Here is a 24,118-nt window from a genome sequence, read left to right as displayed (position 1 = left end):
TATATTATGATTTGTTGTGTAGCCATCTTGGCGATTGTAATTATGATATAGTGTCTTGTAAGCCCATATGGGCTGGGCACCCAGGTGCATGACACTTAAATAAAAAATATCAATCAATCAAAAAAACAAAAAAAAACAATCAATCAATCAATCGTTAGCAGCTGTTTGTTAGCAGCTGTTTGTTAGCAGCAGTGTTCCCACTAAAGCTAACACTAGCATAGCGTTTTCACCCTGTGTTGTTTTTCAGCTAGTTTCAGCTGTATGTTACCACCAGTGTTTCTGTTCACGCTAACACTAGTATAGAGGTTTCAGCCTATGCTGTTTCTTCTTCTTCTCACAGTTAGCAGCAATGCTCTCGCTCAAGCTAACTACAGTAGTGTATTGATAGTGACATTTCTTCCATTCCTTTTTCTGTTCTGGGCTCACGGTCAGGCTAACCTTTTCTGTTGTTGAAAACAACCTTTGCTGGTGAAGGCAGTGCTCTCACTCCCACTCCTGGCATAGGTTGTGGCGATCGGCTGTCACCACAATGTCCCATTGCTGTAGTGAAGAAGCCTGTTTGGCTCTTCTACAGCCCGACGACAGCCATGATCTCTGCCCCCCTTACCTTGGCCTCGATCCATGCATGAATGAATTGCAGGGTCATGCCCATGAAGTTAAGTGAGAGTTGCTAGACTGGAGGAATTGTCAGGTAGTGACAGGACTTGAATTGACACCCCCCCCCCCCCCCCCAGTCAGGTGTGTTGCCTCCAACCCAAACCAGCCATTCCAAATATCCGGCTGCAGAGGCTGAGGGTGCCTCCCCCAGGAAGAAGGCTAAGGGCAGCAAACTCTTCCAGGGTGGACCAGTTTATGGCTTAGCTGAACCAGGTGAAGTCACTTCTCCTAGCCTTCCAGTCTGATGCTCATGTCAAGGAGACTGGTGCGCCTGACCGTCCCTTTGAATGTCTGCCTCAGCCACTCAGTTTAATTCGTTTGGGCACGACAGGCCCACAGGGATGGCCGGCCGCTCGTCGGCTCATAGTTGCTCACAATGGACGTAGGACATGGCTTCACACAGAACTGGCTCACCTGCAGCTTGATAGTCCACAGGCAGACTCAGCCTCAGGTGCAACCTGGCCTCTGCCACCATTACTGTTCCTCCTTCAGAGGAGTAGGGAGTTGCATACCTGCTGGAGGGACACAAAGGCCCTCTCCCACTCCATGTCGGATGCCTAAACATTGGCAGCCATGCAGGATTGGTCTCTGTGGCCGCATGTTATTGAGCCGACTATCGCTTCCCTCATAGTTGCTCCTGATTAGGCTCTGAGGCCGGATGCCATGTGTCCTCAACCCCAGTGTAGGGCCACAGATGACCTCCTCATCAGCGATGCTTCATTGCAGGCTTTTGCCCTCATCTCAAGGGAGCTGGGGCGTGTGATGTCTACCCTGGTCCAGACTCCAGGTTTGGCTCGTGCACTCACCGTCACCAAAGACATCTAGGAGGGTCCTCTGTTGTGTGCTATTGGAGCCAGGGGAGCTCTCTGGGGCAGCTGCTCAGGAGCTAGAGCATACCGCCCAAGCTAGGCAGACCAGGCAGCAGCTCCCGGGTCTTCAGAGGAGTGTGCCTGACCACAGCAGGTCTAGGGGTTCCTCGGTTGCCCTCAGTGCCTCGCTTGGCTCGCCCCCCGCCCCCGCTCACTTCATGCCTGGCAGCTCGGGTGCAGCACGCTGAAGCTGAAACTATTGCTGCAGCGTGGCTTCAGCGTGCTGTGGCGTGCGGCTGGTGTGAAGGTCTCGCCTGTTAACAAGGACGGCAAAATGAAACTGCCATAGCACTGCGTAGCCTCAGCGTGGCTTCGGCGTATGATGTGAACGAGGGCATAGCCATCAGCTTACCCCAGAGGCCAGCAGAGGTCTCAGATCTTCAAGAGGTCGGGGGACCAAGTGCTGATGCCTCTGGGCAAGTCTTTTCCCAGCAGCAGCAGCTTCCCTTTCAGCCCCTGGTCCAAGCAGGGCTACAGTGCTTATCGATGAAGGCTGTATTTCTCCTGGCTGTTACTCCGGCAAAGCATGTTGGCGAGCTGCATGCTGTATCCGTGAGTGACTCATGGCTGAGGTGGAACTTAGAAGGCTCAGGTGTCCAAATGTGGCATTCCTCCCTAAAGTGGTGTCATGCTCACACACCTTAATCAGCCTATCCAGCTCCTACGATTTAACCCCCCACCAGGAGAGCCGGAGGTTAAGGCAGGCCTGACCCAGTGGTCAGTGCAGCTCTTTGTTTGCTATGGTCGCCCTAAGAAGGCTTGTGCTCTGTCCAAACAGAGCCTTTTCCACTGGACCATGGATGCCTACGCCTACAGGGCCAGTAGCTGGGGTGAGGTGCCACTCCACCAGGAACATCTCAATGCTGTGGGCTGCCCCTATAGGGGAGTGCCTCTGGAGGACATATGTGCCGCAGCCTCATGGGCATCACCAGGCACATTCTCCAGGTTTTACCAGGTCAACTCCCCATCCGCTGGGCATGTCCCTACTGCCAAGTTCCTCTGCTTCCACTCAGTGAGGTAGGTACTTGGGATTCTTCATGACCCTGTTGGTATGGGTCATCCATTGCTTAAAGCGCCACCTCTGGCAGTCAGGAAGGATGAAATTACAAATCCAACTATGGTACTATGCTACTCACAAGAAGATTATTAGGAAGAGATCCTCTGATGACACCGGAATATGTCTAGCCTAGCCTTGCCGGGATCATGCAGGGGTCACAGGTGACTCCGTTGGTATAGGTACTATCTATCTATCCAGTGCTTATGGCAGTCATCTAGCATTCATAGAACTGCAGTTACGTTTTGTTTCTGGTGAGCCGAATTAATGTCTGCCGGTATCTCATTTCTCACTGCTGGAATTTAGCCTCCAGTTGAACTCACTTGTTCGGCAGTGGATTCATTTATTTTGGTGTTGGACAGATTTGTTTTAAGATAGATGGCAAAGCCGCCTGAATGCAACAATTATGAGCGAAGATGCAAAAGGCCAACCCCATTAGTGTCCCCTTCAGCCCAACACCTACATATCCACGCTCTGTCATTCTAACCCTAACCCCCCCCCCCAACACCTATCCATGCTCTTTCATTGCTTGACTCTAATGTGACATTATGCAATGCAATTTTGTTTTACTTTCTTTCTTTTGTTTTTCTAAGGACAGCCTATGCTTTGTATTTACAGGACAGTGAATCGGGGGAAGGGGAGGGAAACTATAGAAACATATTTTTGAGGAGATCATAATGTTGTTGGTTATAAGATAACTGCTTTTTGGTTGTAAAAAAAGAAAGAAAGAAAATAAGGATTATTATTACAACTGTTGCTAGTGCACATGTGCTGTAAATTGTTCTTTGGTGTAGTAAATCATCTTGGTTTAGTCTTTTTTTATGATTTTCGAAAGAAGTTGTAGTGTCTTATGTTCAGTTAACATTCCAATCCACGGCATTTAATATTTTTCTAACGGGTTACCATTAGAAGATGCATGCGTTTGCTGGAGACTCGGGGTTTGATGTTTGCACCAGAGCAGTTGTCATGTCTGTCACTGCTTCTTTGTGGCTGTGGGAAACTTTTCGGGATCAGACGAGAGGGCCGAAGATTACTGCAAACTTGTACATGATCTTGTGTAAATTGAAGAAATTCCGAGGATGATTATGATAATTATTACTTTTGATTTGTTACAGCTTGTGTTATTGACAGAATGCTGTTTATGAATTATTGAGAATAATATTAAAAAAAGATACAATTCAATGGTTTAGTCTGGTGCAGTGTCTGAGTAAATAGAATAAATCATTGTCCTATTAAAATATTCCTACACGCCTGGGTGTCTCCTTTTGCAATCAACGCAATGTGTGCGTTTACATCCATTTTAACAATCCAATTTCAACCTAAGGCAATACACCAACTACTGAAATTGTCGTGTAATTGTGTCAGGCTCGAGTCACAATTTTAATTGCTTGAGACTTGACTTGATGTATGAAGAGAATACTTCAGGCTTCACTTGGGTTCTGGGGACTTGATGACTTGAAAAGGGTTCTAAAGTCTTGACTTGTTTTTTTTGTGGAATGAAGTATTGAAGTTGAAACTGATTATTGAACTCAAATGATGCTCTTATGATGATGCTCTTACCAAGTTTAATATCGCATTGAAGTTTTTTCGGCGGCTTTCACGGAATTGTGTTGCTGGGCAACAGTTTGGAACGTAGCTCATGGCCTGTCGGTTATTGTATCGGGAAACACTGCAACAGGAAGTAAGCTGGGGGGAATTTAGAATGTTTATGTTTTGAAACCATCGATATATTTAGTTGTAGATGTTAAATTGATACTGCAGACTGTTCTGACTTGATTTGCTGTTCTACATTTAGCGGTGTGACTTGACATAATGACATCGACTTGACTTGGTAATCTACATTTAGACTTGACACTTGACTTGACATTTTCAATATACTTGAACTTGACTTGGTAATCTGCAGACTTGGGACTTGATTTGAGACTTGTACCTCAAGACTTGAGACTGACTTGTGACTGGAGCAAAGCTGACTTGGTCACGCCTCTGATAAAAGGTCGCAGATGCAGTGATTACTGTATGTCACACCCCATTTATACCTGTATTAAAATACAGTAAGTAAAATACAATCTGTATCCGCACACGTTATCTGGATAAACCATCCAATCTTTCCTTTGCATTTACAACGGGTATTTTTAATGCGTTCTCATTATCCTCATTGAGATCCCTGTCCTCTACGAGTGAGTAATTTGAGGTGGTGGCAAATGTACATTATTATTTATCATTTTCACATTTAACATAAGCAATTTATTTTTTAGGTCTGCTTTGGGCCACATTGAACATCTCTCCTCTTTGCCTATTCATTTTGACCAGACCCCTCTTCCCTCACCCTTAATCATCATAATAATAATAATAATAATAATAATAATAATAATAATAATAATAATAATAATAATAATAATAATAACTTTAATTTATATAGCACTTTTCTAAAAACTCAAAGATGCTTTACAGTACATAGGTTAAAAACAATAAACCAACAACAGTATCATCACACAATGCAGACTACCTCCCGATGTGGTCAGGCAGAGCCGATCACATTCCCATCACGACACATTTAGACCTTGCATTAACATGCATTTTTCCTTATCCGGATAACATGTCCAGATATTTTAATGCCAGGTGTAAATGGGGTGTGTAAACCGGGTAATTAGAGAAATTGCATTACATTGAACCATGTAAACATTTAAATTGAATTATTGCCTAATAATTATTTAATTATTATTACTAGTATTAAAGTAAAGTAACAAATAACATAACTACTTTTGATACCAAGTAATAAAGTAATTTGCTAACACTTTCTATAAAGGTCATGTCAAAAATGCATTATGAGCACATGCATTGATTGATTGATTGAGATCTTTATTGATAATGAACAAACAGTATATACATATATACATACATAGGCCCACCATTATCAAAAGGATAAAAACGCAATAAAGCTAACAGCTTATTTCCATTGCGGTCCTTAAGATGTCTGTGATAAAATATGCACTGGTGAGTGTATGCCTGGATGTGTGTAAGTGTATGACAGTATGAGTGCTTCATAGTACCTCATGCACTTGTCAGAGTCTGCGGGTAACGCGTGGGTGTGCCTACCACGCAGGGGGGAGGATAACATGGGGAAGTAAGGCACAGCAAATAATCAATAAAAATAAGCGTAAGATAAAATAAAGGACAATTAGTACAATTAAAAATATACCCAACAAATCCTAATAAAATACCGTACAATAAAATACAATCAAATAAAATAAATAAAAACTAATAAAATACAGGATCAATTAAAATACAGGATCAGTTACTGGCTGGCCGAGAACAGGTCCCCCCCACACCCAACACACCTGATACAATTAAATCCAGGTTCTGCTTCTCCTGATCCAGCTCTTGACTTTTGCTTTAAAAGAAGAATAGGGGCTGATTGACTTAATATCTGCTGGTAGACTGTTCCATATGGAGGACCAGGAGAGTCTTACGCTAATGAATAGAGTGTCCCCTTAATAATTATCCAATCATACAATTAAAAAGAGTAATTTCAAAATGGATTCACAAATGACGTATTAATACATCATTAAAAAGTCGTATTTGGAAAAGGAACTTCAAAAACATCCATTAAACAGTGTATTTCAAAATGGAATTACGAATACATCATTTAAAACATCATTTAATACATTGTTTCCTTATTCCTATTCAAAATAACCATTTGGAATTGTATTTGAAGTCACTATATTAAATCCCTGATTCGAAATAACGATTGGAAATGCCATTTACCCATTGCATGACACTTTTGGCCTTAGCCTAGAAAAACTGTGTAAAACAATGCAAATTAGACATGTACTTTAATTTTAAATTTGACATACCTTGTAGGCCCTGGAGAGTCTTAAGCTAATGAATAGAGTGTTCCTTTAATAATTATCTAATCGTACAATTAAAATGAGTAATTTCAAAAAGAATTCACAAATGACGTATTAATACATCATTTAAAAGTCGTATTTGGAAAAGGAACTTCAAAAACATCCATTAAACAGTGTATTTCAAAATGGAATTACGAATACATCATTTAAAACATCATTTAAACAGTGTATTTCAAAATGGAATTACGAATACATCATTTAAAACATCATTTAATACATCATTTCCTTATTCCTATTCGAAATAACCATTTGTAATTGTATTTGAAGTCACTGTTTCAAAACTAATTAAAAAAAACGTTTGGAAAACCATTTCGTTTTAACATGACACTTTTTGCTCTTTGTCCCCAGCCAAACAGTGTCAATCGTGAATTGAGCCCCCTAATGCAAATGAGCCATGTAACAGGCTCTCTGATTGGCTAGAGAGCTTTGAGGCACGAAAGAGCCTGGCTCAGTGGACTGCCTCTCTAGCCAATCAGAGAGCCTGTTACATGGCTTATTTGCATTAGGACCATGGATTCACGATTGACACTGTTTGGCTGGGGACAAAGAGCAAAAAAGTGTCATGTTAAAACAAAATGGTTTTCCAATCGGTTTTTTGAATTGGTTTTGAAATAGTGACTTCAAATACAATTCCAAATGGTTATTTTGAATAGGAATAAGGAAATTATGTATTAAATTATGTTTTAAATGATGTATTCGTAATTCCATTTTGAAATACACTGTTTAAATGATGTTTTAAATGATGTATTCGTAATTCCATTTTGAAATACACTGTTTAATGGATGTTTTTGAAGTTCCTTTTCCAAATACAACTTTTTAATGATGTATTAATACGTCATTTGTGAATTCTTTTTGAAATTACTATTTTTAATTGTACGATTAGATAATTATTAAAGGAACACTCTATTCATTAGCTTAAGACTCTCCAGGGCCTACAAGGTATGTCAAATTTAAAATTAAAGTACATGTCTAATTTGCATTATTTTACACAGTTTTTCTAGGCTAAGGCCAAAAGTGTCATGCAATGGGTAAATGGCATTTCCAATCGTTATTTCGAATCGTTAAGGGGACACTCTATTCATTAGCGTAAGACCCTCCTGGTCCTCCATAGTTCCAGGCTACTGCCGCTGAGTATAGAAATGAATTCTGGCCAATGCATCTTTTGCATTTTACTGGGACCAAATCTAGGGCTCCCTCTAGTGCCGTGACCATGTACGTCACTGACCTTGGTAAAATAGTTTCTGAGGTATTTTGGAACAACATTATTGACTATCCTGTGGACCATGCCGAGTTTGATTTGTGTTACTCTCTCATCTACTCTGAGCACTTGAGGCTGTCGAAATGAGACTGTAGTAGGTGAGTCAAGGTTATGTTCAAGACTATGCATTTATAAGACTTTATAAATGTTTATAATCATGCATAACTTATAACAAGGTTTATAAAGTATTATTAAGTTGTGGGCATAAGCTCTGGAACTCTCTCCCCCCGGATATTAGAGAATCAGACTCCCTCTTCCATCCCGCCTCAAAACCCATCTCTTCTCCTCTGCCTTCTCCTAGCTCCCCCTGCCTATCCCTGTGTGCCTGTGTCGTGTTTGTCCATTGTCTGTTGCACTTATGTCGTCCCCGCCCCTTTAGTGTTTCTTTGTTTGTAAAGTGTCTTTGAGTCCTAGAAAAGCGCTATATAAAACCCATGCATGTTTATTATTATTATTATTATTATTATTATTATTATTATTATTATTATTATTATTATTATAAGTATACCTCCATGCCAAAGTGACAACAGTGTTTGAAAGAATAATCTTTCTTGTTTTACACTATACTTGCAGCCAGCAAGTACCGTACTGCTTATAAGTCTTCATAACTGTTATATCATAATTTGCTAATAATCTTGTAGTTTATAAGTCACTTTATTTAAAGCTCACAAAGTCGTGCTATAGCATATTATTATAGCTAAACCTTGTTATGCGTTGCCATACCTTTCTACCTGTTCTTGACTCTGGCGATGTGCTATATATGAATGCCACTGCTCAGTGTCTCCACATGCTGGACAGTGTGTATCATGGGGCTTTGAGGTTCATTACAAACTGTGGATCTCTTACTCATCATTATGCATTGTATTCAAAAGTGAATTGGCCTGCTTTATGTACACGCCGCCTCAGTCATTGGTATGTCTTAATTTACAAAGCCATTATTGGCAAAGTTCCTACCTACCTGTCGTCACTTTTAAGCTTCAAATGTGGGAATTACAATCTTCGTTCTCAGGACACTCTACAATTTTCTGTTCCCAAAGTCCGAACTGAATTGGGGAAGAAAGCTTTTAGGTTCTCTGCACCCACCGCATGGAACAGTCTGCAGTCTGATCTTAAACTTAATAGCTTAGTAACCTTAAATGGTTTTAAGGCTATGGTAAAATCTCTTGAGAACAGGCTGTCTGTATGCAAATGTTTTATTTGATCATTTTAATGTTTTTCAATTGTATGTGTTGTGTTTGTTTGTTGTAACTTTGTGTTGCTGCTGTTTCTTGGCCAGGTCTCTCTTGTAAAAGAGATCTTTGATCTCAATGGGACAAACCTGGTTAAATAAAGGCTAAATAAAAAAAATAAAAATAAAAATGCATGATTATAACATTCATAAAGCCTTATAAATATATTATAATGTATTATGAATGTGCTCATTATAGACATGACCTTCATAGAAATTGTGACCAGTAATTTTATTACTTTTTAATGAGTAATCAGTAAGTAACTAATTACACTTCCTGAGTAACTTGCCCATCCTGGACTCGGGGCTGCACTCATACAAGGAAACAAAGACACAAAAAGAACATCTTTCTCTTTGCAGCACGTTTTGACCAAAGCCTCAAAAATACTCATGAAGCTTTGTGGATGACATGTGGGAAAGGACTTACACAACTAAAGTATGCCTAACTATTTCTGTCCCGGCTATTTTTAATGGTGGGTCAGGGGGGCAGCAGTTTTATTTCCGGCTCAGTTTACTGTGCAGGGAGGGGTAGACGCCGGGAGAGTGGCAATGAGAAAGATCATGTAAACTCATTCTAGAGAGGAGCGATGAAGAACCTTATGTAGAACCTTACTGTGGGTCCCTCTCCAACATATTAGTGAGTATATGGGTCCATCTCCAAAAGATTAGTGAGTATAACCTTACTGTGGGTCCCTCTCCAACAGATTAGTGAGTAGAACCTTACTGTGGGTCCATCGCCAACAGATTAGTGAGTAGAACCTTACTGTGGGTCCATCTCCAACAGATTAGTGAGTAGAACCTTACGGTGGGTCCCTCTCCAACAGATGAGTGGAACCTTACTGTGGGTCCATCTCCAACATATTAGTGAGCAGAACCTTACTGTGGGTCCATCTCCAACAGATTAGTGAGTAGAACCTTACTGTGGGTCCATCTCCAACAGATTAGTGAGTAGAACCTTACGGTGGGTCCCTCTCCAACAGATTAGTGACTATACCTTACTGTGGGTCCATCTCCAACAGATTAGTGAGAACCTTACTGTGGGTCCATCTCCAACATATTAGTGAGTAGAACCTTACTGTGGGTCCATCTCCAACAGATTAGTGAATAGAACCTTACTGTGGGTCCCTCTCCAGATTAGTGAGTAGAACCTTACTGTGGGTCCATCTCCACCAGATTAGTGAGTAGAACCTTACTGTGGGTGCATCTCCAACAGATTAGTGAGTAGAACCTTACTGTGGGTCCATCTCCAACAGATTAGTGAGTAGAACCTTACGGTGGGTCCCTCTCCAACAGATTAGTGAGTAGAACCTTACTGTGGGTCCATCTCCAACAGATTAGTGAGTAGAACCTTACTGTGGGTCCATCTCCAACAGATTAGTGAGTAGAACCTTACTGTGGGTCCATATCCAACAGATTAGTGAGTAAAACCTTACTGTGGGTCCATCTCCAACAGATTAGTGAGTAGAACCTTATGGTGGGTCCCTCTCCAACATATTAGTGAGTAGAACCTTACTGTGGGTCCATCTCCAACAGAGTTGTGAGTAGACCCTTACTGTGGGTGCATCTCCAACAGATTAGTGAGTAGAACCTTACAGTGGGTCCATCTCCAACAGATTAGTGAGTAGAACCTTACGGTGGGTCCCTCTCCAACAGATTAGTGAGTAGAACCTTACTGTGGGTCCATCTCCAACAGATTAGTGAGTAGAACCTTACTGTGGGTCCATCTCCAACATATTAGTGAGTAGAACCTTACTGTGGGTCCATCTCCAACAGATTAGTGAATAGAACCTTACTGTGGGTCCATCTCCAGATTAGTGAGTAGAACCTTACTGTGGGTCCATCTCCACCAGATTAGTGAGTAGAACCTTACTGTGGGTCCATCGCCAACATATTAGTGAGCAGAACCTTACTGTGGGTCCATCTCCAACACATTAGTGAGTAGAACCTTACTGTGGGTCCATCTCCAACAGATTAGTGAGTAGAACCTTATGGTGGGTCCCTCTCCAACAGATTAGTGAGTAGAACCTTACTGTGGGTCCATCTCCAACAGATTAGTGAGTAGAACCTTACTGTGGGTCCATCTCCAACATATTAGTGAGTAGAACCTTACTGTGGGTCCATCTCCAACAGATTAGTGAATAGAACCTTACTGTGGGTCCATCTCCAGATTAGTGAGTAGAACCTTACTGTGGGTCCATCTCCACCAGATTAGTGAGTAGAACCTTACTGTGGGTCCATCTCCAACAGATTAGTGAGTAGAACCTTACTGTGGGTCCATCTCCAACAGATTAGTGAGTAGAACCTTACTGTGGGTCCCTCTCCAACAGATTAGTGAGTATAACCTTACGGTGGGTCTATCTCCAACAGATTAGTGAGTAGAACCTTACTGTGGGTCCCTTCTCCAACATATTAGTGAATAGAACCTTACTGTGGGTCCATCTCCAACATATTAGTGAATAGAACCTTACTGTGGGTCCCTCTCCAGATTAGTGAGTAGAACCGTACTGTGCGTCCATCTCCAACAGATTAGTGAGTAGAACCTTACTGTGGGTCCATCTCCAACAGATTAGTGAGTAGAACCTTACTGTGGGAACATCCATGATGTTCTAAGATGGCGCGGCTGTGTCCAGACGCCGTCGGGATCGCTCTGCTTAGACTGTGCATTCTTTATGTCTTTCTTTTCTCTCTAATCTGTCTTGTCGATCAAACCACTAGTCTGATCACATACGATTTCCAAACGCTTTTAGAGATCAGAGATCAATCAGGCCTACCTTTTATTCCTGTGTCGATCGAGACCAAACGGGCGTTTCCAGCTGAGATCCTCCGGGGCAACAAACAAGTAGGCCGCGGGACATACAGCGGGAGATGGGCCAAGAAACACCGTGGGAAACGAGGGGGGATCCATAACAGACTGAGGAGCAAGGCAAACCGACCACCCTTGCCTAGTATTCTGCTCGCTAACGTCCAGTCCTTGGAAAACAAGTTGGATGACATCAGAGCAAGCATTGCTTTTCAGAGGGACATCAGAGACTGTAACATCTTTTGCTTCACTGAGTCCTGGCTGTCCCCCTCCGTCCCGGATCACTCCATCACACCGGCCGATCATTTCTACACCGTTCGCATGGACAGAACGGAGGAATCCGGCAAATCCAAAGGTGGAGGTGTTTGTTTTATGATCAACAACAAGTGGTGTGACCCGAAGAACGTTACCGTTCTCTCCCGGGCCTGTTCTCCCCAGCTGGAACATCTGTCCATCATGTGTCGCCCACATTACTTGCCCCGTGAGTTTTCAGCGGTAATCATTACGGCTGTCTATATCCCTCCACAAGCCAACAAGGACACCGCCGTAGCCCAGTTGCAGGAGGTGATAAATAGACATCAACATCGCCATCCGGGAGCTGCCTTTATCGCCCTCGGGGAGTTTAATCAGGCTAACCTCTCCCGGGGCTTGCCGGAATTTAGACAGCATATCCGCTTTCCCACGCGAGGAGGTAATATCTTGGATCGCTGCTACACGCCGTTTAAGGACAGCTATAAAGCTATTTCCATGCCAGCTTTCGGTAAATCGGACCACGTCGCCATCTTCCTACTTCCAAAATATAAACAGAGGATTCAGAGAGACGCTCCGGTGACGAAAGACGTCAAGCGCTGGACCGACCAGTCGGAAGCCACGCTGCAGGACGCTCTCGAGAACGCGGATTGGGAGATGTTCCGCGTGACCTCCGCTGACGTCAGTGAGTTTACGGAAGTAGTTGGGAGTTATATCTCCCTACTTGCCAATGAGATTATTCAGACTGTTAAAATAAAAGTTTTCCCAAACCAAAAACCATGGGTCGATAGATCTGTGCGGGCAGCACTAACGGCACGCACTGCCTCCTATAATGCAGGTCTTATATCGGGAGACATGACAGGATATAAAGCAGCAGCTTATGGCCTGAGGAGGTCTGTCAAGGAGGCAAAGCGCCGCTATAAGGACAAGGTGGAAGCAGACTTTAATGCTGGTGACTCTGCCCGAGTGTGGAACGGTCTTCGGACTATTACTGACATTAAAAATAAGTCCCGTATGGTGTGTAATGACCCCTCCCTTGCTGAAGAATTGAACGTTTTTTACGCCAGGTTTGAGACAAATGGTGATAACAACTTAACGGTTCTAGCTGATGGTGGTGGGTCTAGTGGGGTCCCCCCATTTACAATCAGTGAGAGTGATGTGAGGAGGGTGTTTAAAGGGGTAAACGGGAGGAAAGCTGCAGGGCCTGACCGTATTCCTGGGAGGGTCCTGAAATCCTGTGCCAACCAGCTAGCCCCTGTTTACACAGACATCTTCAATACATCTAGCCCTAGCCACAGTCCCACTTTGCTTTAAGCGGTCTATCATTGTCCCTGTGCCCAAAAACAATAAACCATCATGTCTGAACGATTATCGTCCAGTGGCACTGACCTCAGTGGCTATGAAATGTTTCGAGAGGTTAGTAAAACCGCACATTTGCTCCTCCCTGCCTAGCTCATTTGACCCCCTCCAATTTGCGTATAAACCCAACAGGTCTAGGGAAGTCCCCCTCCACCTGGCAGCAAAGATGAGGTCACTGGGGCTCAATACTCAACTATGTAATTGGGTCCTGGACTTCCTCACCGGCTGCCCCCAGGTTGTGAGGGTGGGCGGTGGCGTCACCTCGAGCTCACGGACCCTCAACACAGGCGCCCCCCAGGGGAGAGTCCTGAGCCCGCTGCTCTATAATATCTACACACATGACTGTGTGGCCTCGAACAGCTCTACTACCATCTTCAAGTTCGCTGATGACACCGTGGTGCTGGGTTTGATCTCCGACAATAACGAGCAGGCTTATCTCAGCCAGGTAGCGGACCTAGCGCTGTGGTGTCAGTCCAACAACCTGTCCTTGAATGTTGGTAAAACAAAAGAAATGGTGGTGGACTTTAGGAGGAAAAGAGTAGCGGGTACACCCCACTGACCATCGGGGGGGAGCCTGTGGAGAGGGTCTCCAGCGTTAAATATCTAGGTATGCACCTCAGTGAGGATCTCACTTGGAGCCTACACACGGAGCACACGCTTAAGAAGTCCAGGCAGCGCCTGTACTTCCTCCGGCGGCTGAGGAAGTTCAAGGTCGCACCATCCATCCTGAAGACCTTCTACTCCTCAGCCGTCGAGAGCGTCCTCACTGGGTGCATCTCAGCCTGATACGGAAATAGTACAAATCGGGATCAGGCAGCCCTGCAGAGGGTGTTGCGCTCAGCGGAGCGCATCACCAGAGTGTCTCTGCCCACCCTCCAGGACACATATTCAAAGCGGGTGAGAGCTAGGGCTCAAAAAATCCTGAAGGATTTCACACATCCCGATTCTCGCTTGTTCACCCTGCTGAGGTCCGGGAGACGCCTTTGCAGCCTGAAAGCAAAGACTGATAGGCTGAAAAATTGTTTCTTGCCCCAGGCTGTCCGCATGATAAATGCAAGACAGTAGTAGGCCTATAGGACGTGGCCACGCTTTTTATTTTTTCTAACAATTATTTATTGGTTACATTTTGGTATTTTTTTTAAAGCTACTGCTTTTTAAATTATTTGGTCTTTTTACTTAGGATACTGTACAATACTGTACAGCACTTAAAATGGTTAGCACTTTATGATCAGCACTTGATGACTCTTATGTCCTGTGTCTTTTATTGTTATTATTGCTGTTTTCTTTCTTCTTTGACACAGTGTAGAGGCAGAGACCTAATCCTATTTCATTTCACTGCATGTTTTACCTTGTATGACATTGTATGTGACAAATAAAGTACCCTTGAACCCTTGATCTCCAACAGATTAGTGAGTAGAACCTTACTGTGGGTCCATCTCCAACAGATTAGTGAATAGAACCTTACTGTGGGTCCATCTCCAGATTAGTGAGTAGAACCTTACTGTGGGTCCATCTCCACCAGATTAGTGAGTAGAACCTTACTGTGGGTCCATCGCCAACATATTAGTGAGCAGAACCTTACTGTGGGTCCATCTCCAACATATTAGTGAGTAGAACTTTACTGTGGGTCCATCTCCAACGGATTAGTGAGTAGAACCTTACTGTGGGTCCCTCTCCAACAGATTAGTGAGTAGAACCTTACTGTGGGTCCATCTCCAACAGATTAGTGAGTAGAACCTTACTGTGGGTCCATCTCCAACATATCAGTGAGTAGAACTTTACTGTGGGTCCATCTCCAACAGATTAGTGAGTATAACCTTACTGTGGGTCCATCTCCAACATATTAGTGAGTAGAACCTTACTGTGGGTCCATCTCCAACATATTAGTGAGTAGAACCTTACTGTGGGTCCATCTCCAACAGATTAGTGAGTAGAACCTTACTGTGGGTCCATCTCCAACATATCAGTGAGTAGAACCTTACTGTGGGTCCATCTCCAACATATTAGTGAGTAGAACCTTACTGTGGGTCCATCTCCAACAGATTAGTGAGTAGAACCTTACTGTGGGTCCATCTCCAACAGATTAGTGAGTAGAACCTTACTGTGGGTCCATCTCCAACCGATTAGTGAGTAGAACCTTACTGTGGGTCCATCTCCAACAGATTAGTGAGTAGAACCTTACTGTGGGTCCATCTCCAACAGATTAGTGAGTTGAACCTTACTGTGGGTCCCTCTCCAACAGATTAGTGAGTAGAACCTTACTGTGGGTCCATCTCCAACAGATTAGTGAGTAGAACCTTACTGTGGGTCCATCTCCAACAGATTAGTGAGTAGAACCTTACTGTGGGTCCATCTCCAACAGATTAGTGAGTAGAACCTTACTGTGGGTCCATCTCCAACAGATTAGTGAGTAGAACCTTACTGTGGGTCCATCTTCAACAGATTAGTGAGTAGAACCTTACTGTGGGTCCATCTCCAATTTATTAGTGAGTAGAACCTTACTGTGGGTCCATCTCCAACAGATTAGTCAGTAGAACCTTACTGTGGGTCCCTCTCCAACAGATTAGTGAGTAGAACCTTACTGTGGGTCCATCTCCAACAGATTAGTGAGTAGAACCTTACTGTGGGTCCATCTCCAACAGATTAGTGAGTAGAACCTTACTGTGGGTCCATCTTCAACAGATTAGTGAGTAGAACCTTACTGTGGGTCCATCTCCAACATATTTGTGAGTATAACCTTACTGAGGTTCCATCTCCAACAGATTAGTGAGTAGAACCTTACTGTGTGTCCATCTCCAACATATTAGTGAGTAGAACCTTACTGTGGGTCCATCTCCAACATATTAGTGAGTAGCAACTTACTGTGGGTGTGGGTCCATCTCCAACAGATTAGTGAGTAGAACCTTACTGTGGGTCCCTCTCCAACAGATTAGTGAGTAGAAACTTACTGTGGGTGTGGGTCCATCTCCAACAGATTAGTGAGCAGAACCTTACTGTGGGTCCCTCTCCAACAGATTAGTGAGTAGAACCTCACTGTGGGTCCCTCTCCAACATATTAGTGAGTAGAACCTTACTGTGGGTCCATCTCCAACAGATTAGTGAGTAGAACCTTACTGTGGGTCCCTCTCCAACAGATTAGTGAGTAGAACCTTACTGTGGGTCCATCTCCAACAGATTAGTGGGTGGATGGATGAGGCAGGAGGCGGCCAGAGACAGCGAGCAGAGAGAAAACAATATGTCTTTTGTAAGCCAAAATGACAGCGGGCCAACACGCCCATCCCTCCCTCATAAATCATCCGTCGTGTTGTGGAGCTGCCAGCTGAGCAAACCGAGAGTGTGTGGAGAGAGAGAGAGAGAGAGAGAGAGAGAGGGAGAGGGAGAGGGAGAGGGAGAGGGAGAGGGAGAGGGAGAGGGAGAGGGAGAGGGAGAAGGGATTTCATCTCCACCATTGCAGGCCCATCCTCTGTCCTATCCACCTTATTTTTGAATGCCCCACTGTAAAAAGATTATGGGTGCAATATCCGGTCTAGAACGTGACTGACCTTCCACAATATAGCAGCTGGTTGTCAACATTACTTGTTGGCAAAGGGTCGGCGGCGCTCGTACGGAGTGCATTTCCTCGTCAAACTCCGACGGTGAAAAAAGTCAAAATAACACTTGTTTGACGACTTATTCCGCCCATCCGCCAACATGGGACATCTGTAAGACCCATCCACACTCTGCATGGAACTGGTTGGAGAACATAAATTACTTTTTGAACAAGTCTTTGAACAAGTCAGGTCCTCACTTGTCTTATCCTGACTGTCAGGATATTAATCTGCGAGATGTTTGGACAAGCTGGAGGTGATTTGCTCCCTTCGCCTGCAGCTTTGAAACATCGTTTACAGATGGACTATGTTGTGTCCGTGTCAGCAACGGGGGGGAGAGGCCTGGGAGGATGACACCAGAAGAAGCACCCATATTTCACATAGCAAACCATCATTGCAGCTAGGAATAAGGTGTGTCTTTATCATGCAATCAAACCGAATAGGTTTGAGAGCGAAACTTTCCACACTGCAATCAAAACATAGATTTGAGAGTAAAACTATTGGCACTGCAATATATATATATATTTTACTGCAATTAAAATACATTTTTGAATGAAAATGTATGAGGCTAATGCGAATCAAAAACCTTTGTTCATGAATCCAAAAGTTTTGTTTTGCGAATCCAAAAGTTGTTCCTGCTGTTGAGCTGAATACTGAAAGATGTAGAAATGTCTCAATAGAGCTCAACAGTGACCGTTCCATCAGACTTCCCCCATTCATTTTCTCCATAGAGGTTCCATCAGACTTCCCCCATTCATTTTCTCCATAGAGGTTCCATCAGACTTCCCCCATTAATTTCCTCCATAGACGTTTGGAAAAATAGTCATATAAAGAGTTTTAAGCCTGGAACCAAGCCAACCAGCCACCTACTGAATCATGAGTGACCATAAAACATTTCACTTTGAGCAAAAAAATAACTATACTATACTGGTGCAACCCAGTGTTGGGAGCTTTCGCATGTGGGGCAGTGGTGGCCCAACGGTTAGAGAAGCGAGCTTGTGACCGGAAGGTCGTCGGTTCAATCCCCGGGACCGGTAGGATAAATCTGGCTCGGGAAAGTGAAAAAGCAGTGCTTGCCCCTCCCTCATTACCACCACCGAGGTGCCCTTGAGCAAGGCCCTTAACCCCAACTGCTCCAGTGGAGCTGATCAGTGGTCAGGAGATCAGACTGTGGTTGTACTGGTCAGCTCCCAGGTATGAATGTGTGTGTGTGTGTGTGAATGTGAACAGGGCACTCCTGAAAAAGAGAGCATTGCTCTCAGTGAGACTCCCCCTGTATAAAGGTTAAAGAAAAAAAGAAAGGAAAAAAAAGTAAAGTTCAAAGGTTAAGAGAGATAAATGTGGCTAGTATGTAATGTGCAATCATACACACTCAAAGTGCATGTAAAGTTTTATATGATTGAGGCACCAACTACTGTAACAGTCAGTGTGCATCTAAATTCTTGCTACATACACACTTCTTTCCCCTTTAAGCAGCATCCCATTCTGATAGAAGAAAAGCAAATCAATTCAAATCAAATCCAGGGAAGGCAATGCAATCCATCTCCCATCCACATATATATTACCGTATGCTATATTATAGCAACTGTGGAAAGAACTTTTTGTGCATGAATCCAACCACGAAGCAAATGCAAATTTGAACAGGAGGCAGGCAGAAAATAACACACAGTATAATGGTGGAAAATGGATTGTCAGGATGCTGGGGAACAAGTGAGACGATGCGTTCACTGTCAATTTCTGGAACGTAATTATTATAAGAGGAGCTTAATCTGTGTTTTCAGCAGGAAATACAAATCCAATTTCAGGGGGGCACGGTGGCGCAGTGGTAGCGCTGTCGCCTCACAGGTAGAAGGTCCCGAGTTCGATTCCCACCTGGGACGCCGTGAGGAGTGCGTGCCCTCTCCCCAGATTGACAGAGGGTGGAGCAGCAACCAGGATAAATACATTTAAATTAGCACTAATGGGGGATAAAAATGGGATAAAAAAAATCTGGATTTTTATGGATAGAAAAGAAAGAAATCCAATTTCACTGTTGGTGGAAATGTACTATGGATAAATTATATTGAATCACAATCTGGACATGAGATGCTTGTTAATGGCACGGGTAAAGGGAGACAAAGGGATTCCTCCTTTCTCAGATAGTGGTCGTTCCATTAGTGCTCATGTTCCTGCGGTGGCAAAGTGTGATGCTAAAGACGAACCGTGAAGTACCATGAACAAAGTACCCGTAGACCATTGCTTCTTCACATCATCTCCTCAGGGTTTTGCTTGCGGTTCGGGGACGTTGTCTTTAGAAACGTTACTGCTCGTACCTCTTTGTTCCCACAAGGTTCCTGCAAGATCTGTCACCTCCTGACATATTTGTCCACCCTCAAATCTGGATTTTACTCATTATTTCCCTCTTTAGGTATAAGTGTTCTTGGGGTATGGATGCGTTCAGGCAGCTAGCCCTCTGCTAGGACAGCCGTTCCATCTCAAACTGGTGTCCGTTGGGTGTGGCGGCGGCGGTATTGGGAGAGTTGGCCCAGATGTTGGGTGCTCGGGTGCAGCCTGAGTTGGGGACGTCCCCTGGGGGCCCGTGGGTGACTGTCAGGGGGGCGTCGTCGTCCTGTGTGGCGACCGGCTGTGCGGGGGCCGGCTCTGGGGCTTTGCGGCCATAGTAGAGGGCCCAGAGCAGGGTGAGGGTGAGCGCCATGGCCAGGATTTGGGCCACGCCGATGGACACGCCCAGGAAGCGCAACACCTGCAGCTGCTTCGTCCCACGGATGAAACTGTAGATCTTCGGCCCGCAGCCCTGCGAGACACAAGGACACACACACACACACACACACATACACACACACACACACACACACACACACACACGCACACACACATTCGGAAAAGGAGGGGGGAAAGGAACAAACAGGGAAGAATTAGCTTCTACAAAGGCCAAGCTGCCAGTAATTGCCATCTGTTTTGAATGATAGAATTGAAATAAATAAGTTTGCAAAAATATGTCTGTACAAACCAGTTTTCAAAATACTAAGTTAGGCTAGTTGGTTCTAATTCTTTGAGTAGGTCCTTTAGCTGTATTACAGGACCAGGAGTGTAGAGTACATACCTCTGCCAACCTTGCTACAAAGTTTATTGGTCTCACATGATTGCGTTTGGAAGTTACTGTAGGCACACTTTTGTGATTGGCCACACCCATTGCCACGCCCCCAGTGGCCGTGGAAAGTTAATCAAGTTGGATCATGACCTGCTTTTCTCCCACGTTTCGTGCAAATCCGTTCATAGCCTGTTCCGGGCGGAAGGGAACTGGTGGGAATAGCGTGATCCTCAAACGTGCTACGTCTTGTCGGTGAAGCTCCCCGCTGTGAGGTGAAAAGAAGCGGCTTGCAACTGCGCATGTGTCGGAGGAAGCATGGTGCTAGTCTACAGCTCTCCCCAGATCGGCAGTGGTTGGAGCAGTGACCGGGGCAGCCAATAAGGGCAGCAGGGGGGGAATTATTAGGCAAGTACAATTGGGGAGAAAATGGGGGGGAAATCTGAAAACAATAATAATTATATATATAATTAATAATAATAAAAAACTATTTTTATAGAGGGGCAGCATGAAAGGAGCAGAGAGTAGGAGAGCATGTATTTGGAAGCGGAATAAGCAGTGTCAATGTCAATGTGTCTTCAAGTCTGTCATGAATACAATCAAAGCGAAATAATCAGTAGATCTTGGCAAAAAAAAAAAAAAAAAAAAAAGATTTTAGCAGGGGGGAGGAGTGTGTAGGGGGATTCAGGGGGGACTGCTTCCTAAGTAGGGTTCCCACAGTAAAACCTGGACATTTCCACCACTGGATAATGCTGAATGTTTAATGAGCCCTTGGCAGAAATTTGGTAATTGCAGCAGCAAATAGTAATAGAATACAGAAGGGGAGAAATAGAAAAACATTATGTTGGTATGAACATAATATGCAACCAACAATTTCAACATGTTAAGTAGAATCAATGTATGAATGGGAAGTATGAGGGGGGGAATCTCTATTACAGCATTATTAGGCTATACATAATAACAAAAGTAGGAGTTGCGTCAAAGATGATTTACAATATGAAAAATTGATCAAAATATGAAAATAAATAGTATAAAGTATAAATAAAAGTATATTAAAAAAATACAATCCAAATATCAATATTATATGCACTGCACTGCAGTCTGAAATAGGTGTAAGTATATTGTATAGAGAGGCAAAGTGACCGCCTACTTCCTGCTTCAGCACTGTACCAGAGCTTTTCATCCATCATTTATTTTCCCATAGACAATTCGTAAAATGCTAAAAATAGTTTTACTTGTTCAAACCAAATGGCTCAGCTATATGTAGAATCAGGAGAGACCATAGAACATTTCATTCTGACCAAAACTAAAAAAAACAACATTGAAAAAATAACGTTTTGGTCCAAGTGAAATGTTATGCGATCTCTCCTGTTTCTGAATATATCTGTACCATTTGGTTTGAACAAGTGAAAGCATTTTAGGAAATGTCTATGGGAAAATAAATGGCGGATGAAAATCTCTGGTACAGTGCTGAAGCAGGAAGTGACGTTCCACTTTGGCTCTCTATTGTGTGGTAACAGTCAGGGATTTTGGACTTGGATGTGCGTGTTTTCTCCTTAACAGTCAGGGATATGAAATATTCTGCTCTGATATTCTCTTTAGCCAGGAGCCCTACTGCAGCTCTCTGTGACCACTACATCTGCTACATCTGCCACAGTTGTACTGCAAAAACACAACAGTTACTCATTCAGACGTTGAGAAAGAGAGAGCGCCACAGGAAGACAGAAAGGAAAGAAAGACGGCGAGTGAAGGTAGAAAGTATTTTTCTCAAAGCTTTTCAGTCTTTGGGAGGATGGCGTTCAAACCTCAGATTGTAAAGTGGGCCTAAATGTTGAACCCAGAACAACAAAGTGGGTAGACAGCTGTCTAGCCGTGGTTCATGTTAGCTTTGAGTTGTTTCTCAGTCTTCCGCCTTTCAAAACGGACTCATGCTCGAAACCACAACCTCAAAACTTGGTTGAGCCCTGCTTGGTCCAATCACAGGTGAAAACAAAGTCACATGGGCTGTTGTTACAGATTGTCCCAGAGAGAGACTGCATTATCTGCTTACTGTTGCCTTGTACTTTTTACTTTTTCTTTTCTTCCCTCCCTTCATATTTTTGTCGACCTGTCAATCACATTCCAGAGCACAGTCTGCTTTATCGTCTGTTTGACTCTAAGGCTGCTTTCTCACTGGGAACGATTGCTTTTGTTCCGTTCCGTTCCGTTCCGTACCCAGGAACGATTGCCCCCCCTCCCCTCTCCCCCACTGGTCAGCTTCCACATTACAATATTTCTTCCGCGCTCAGAAACGGAACAGAGAGCACTTGCGTCATCAACTATGCCTGGAGTTTATCGTCGCCCGTTTGTTGTCTATGTTTGGAACGGTTGGCTTTCACACTCGCAAGTGTTCCGTGCCCGGGCACGCCAAAGCGCTCCCAAACCACCTTTTCAAGTGGATCCTGTCACGGTTCCCCGTTGTGCGCCCAAGCACGGAACGGAACGGAACGCAACACACTCATCAAATGTTCCGAAACTGGGGTTAATTTGGGGACAAGTGTTCTCGGGAATGGTACCTGGGGGCCAGTGAGAAAGCACTCTAAATGGGATCATAATGTACTAAATGAACATCATGCTCTATTGAAGAAGACTTGAAACTAGAGATTCAGACATAAACTCATTAGGAACGTGTTTACTGAGGTCATTAATCAAGTGAGGAGTACAGTAGGGTCATTTGCCCATTGTCTTCCATACAATCACACTTCTTTTTGTGGCCAATGGCGTCGACCCCTGCTGGCCATTAGAAAGAAAGCAGGTTTAAGGCACTTCTGCATTGGCTTCCTTTTTCACTAACCTTTGGTTTTATCCTTCTTTGTATCGATGTAATGTGGCAACTTCACTACCCCAAACTAGAAAACGTGTGAATAGCCTTGGCTGAAAACTGTGTGGTTGTGTTGTTCTGTTGCTGTACGTATGGATGTACATTATCCTCAGACATAACCAGCCAGCGATTCACCCTCAGCCCTCAACAGCAGTGATCCTTGTCCCTGCGCTACCTTGATTAGTTGTAATGGGTATGCTTGTGTCTGCCTAATCTGGCAACCCAGGCCCAGAGCGCAGGCATCGCTATCAGTCCTGGCATTGGCTTTAATTGCTTTGAATGGATTCCTTTCCCCTGATTGAACACAGCAGGGACTTTCGGGCTGCAAATGGCCTCTGATGGGAAATAGGTTGTTGTGAATGTTTAAAGTGGGAAAACGCTGTACAAATTGCATTTCTCCACATTGGATAGAGCCAGTGAGCAGGTCTCCTCTTGTGCCGGAATAAGGGGAGCAAAGAGGTCAGTAAAGGTCAAAGCAATAAGCATATGGTTCTCGGCTCGTTCTCTTGATTCGTCTCAAACTAGGAGCAAACGTCAGGAGGGTCGAGATGGAAAGGACAACGAGGAAAGACTTACGTTTTCGCTGAGACTCAAGAAGGACAGATTTGTGAGGATTTGGGAAAAGTGGATTGAGTTTATAACACCTAAAAGACGAGACTTTGTATAGAACCTTGTACCTCTTCTGTTTCTTTGTCAAACTAGTAGAGCATCCCCTCTGTCTTTTGTTCTTGTTTTTCTTTTGTTTCTTGTTTGTTTTACGACTAGTAAATAATATAAAACAGGAAAAGTAGCAGAAATACTTTGATCGTGTTGGAACCAAGTTGTGATTATAAATCTATGCACAATCGCGAAATGTATGAATGTGTAATGTTGAATGTAAAAGAATGAATGGTTACTCTACTCTGGAAAAATGTTCCAATTGATTGAAGTAAATATGTGATCTCAGACTTTTCTAAATAAAAAGAGAATTATAAAGGAAAGGACAACGAATGCATGGCTGCAGCTGACCATCTCTCTGCCTTGACTACTAAGGCAACTTAGGGCGTGTCCATACGTAGGCGGGTACTTGTAATGCCGTTCAAGGTCACTGCAAACGGAGCTTTTGGAAAACTCTGCCCAAGGTGGAGACTTTTAATACCGCCATTGTTCTTCTACCGCGACACTACCCGATGATGTTTATTTCTGAGACACAACTCTTTGT

At 43.7% G+C, this 24,118-nt stretch overlaps 1 protein-coding gene across 1 annotated transcript in view; it reads right to left on the bottom strand.

Moving 5' to 3' along the window:
* Positions 1-19,424: 19,424 nt before the first annotated feature.
* Positions 19,425-24,118, bottom strand: part of tspan12 (tetraspanin 12) — a gene marked incomplete at its 3' end in the record, with an annotated part of 55,645 nt that continues 50,951 nt past the window's right edge. The window contains exon 7 of the mRNA XM_083662845.1: positions 19,425-19,763. Within this exon, the coding sequence (XP_083518971.1) occupies positions 19,425-19,763 (339 nt within the window). The remainder of the gene's footprint in view (positions 19,764-24,118) is intronic.

Source organism: Poromitra crassiceps, assembly GCF_964638095.1.
Source record: "Poromitra crassiceps genome assembly, chromosome: 2".
NCBI lineage: Eukaryota > Metazoa > Chordata > Actinopteri > Beryciformes > Melamphaidae > Poromitra > Poromitra crassiceps.
This window is presented reverse-complemented; position numbering and strand designations above follow the sequence as displayed.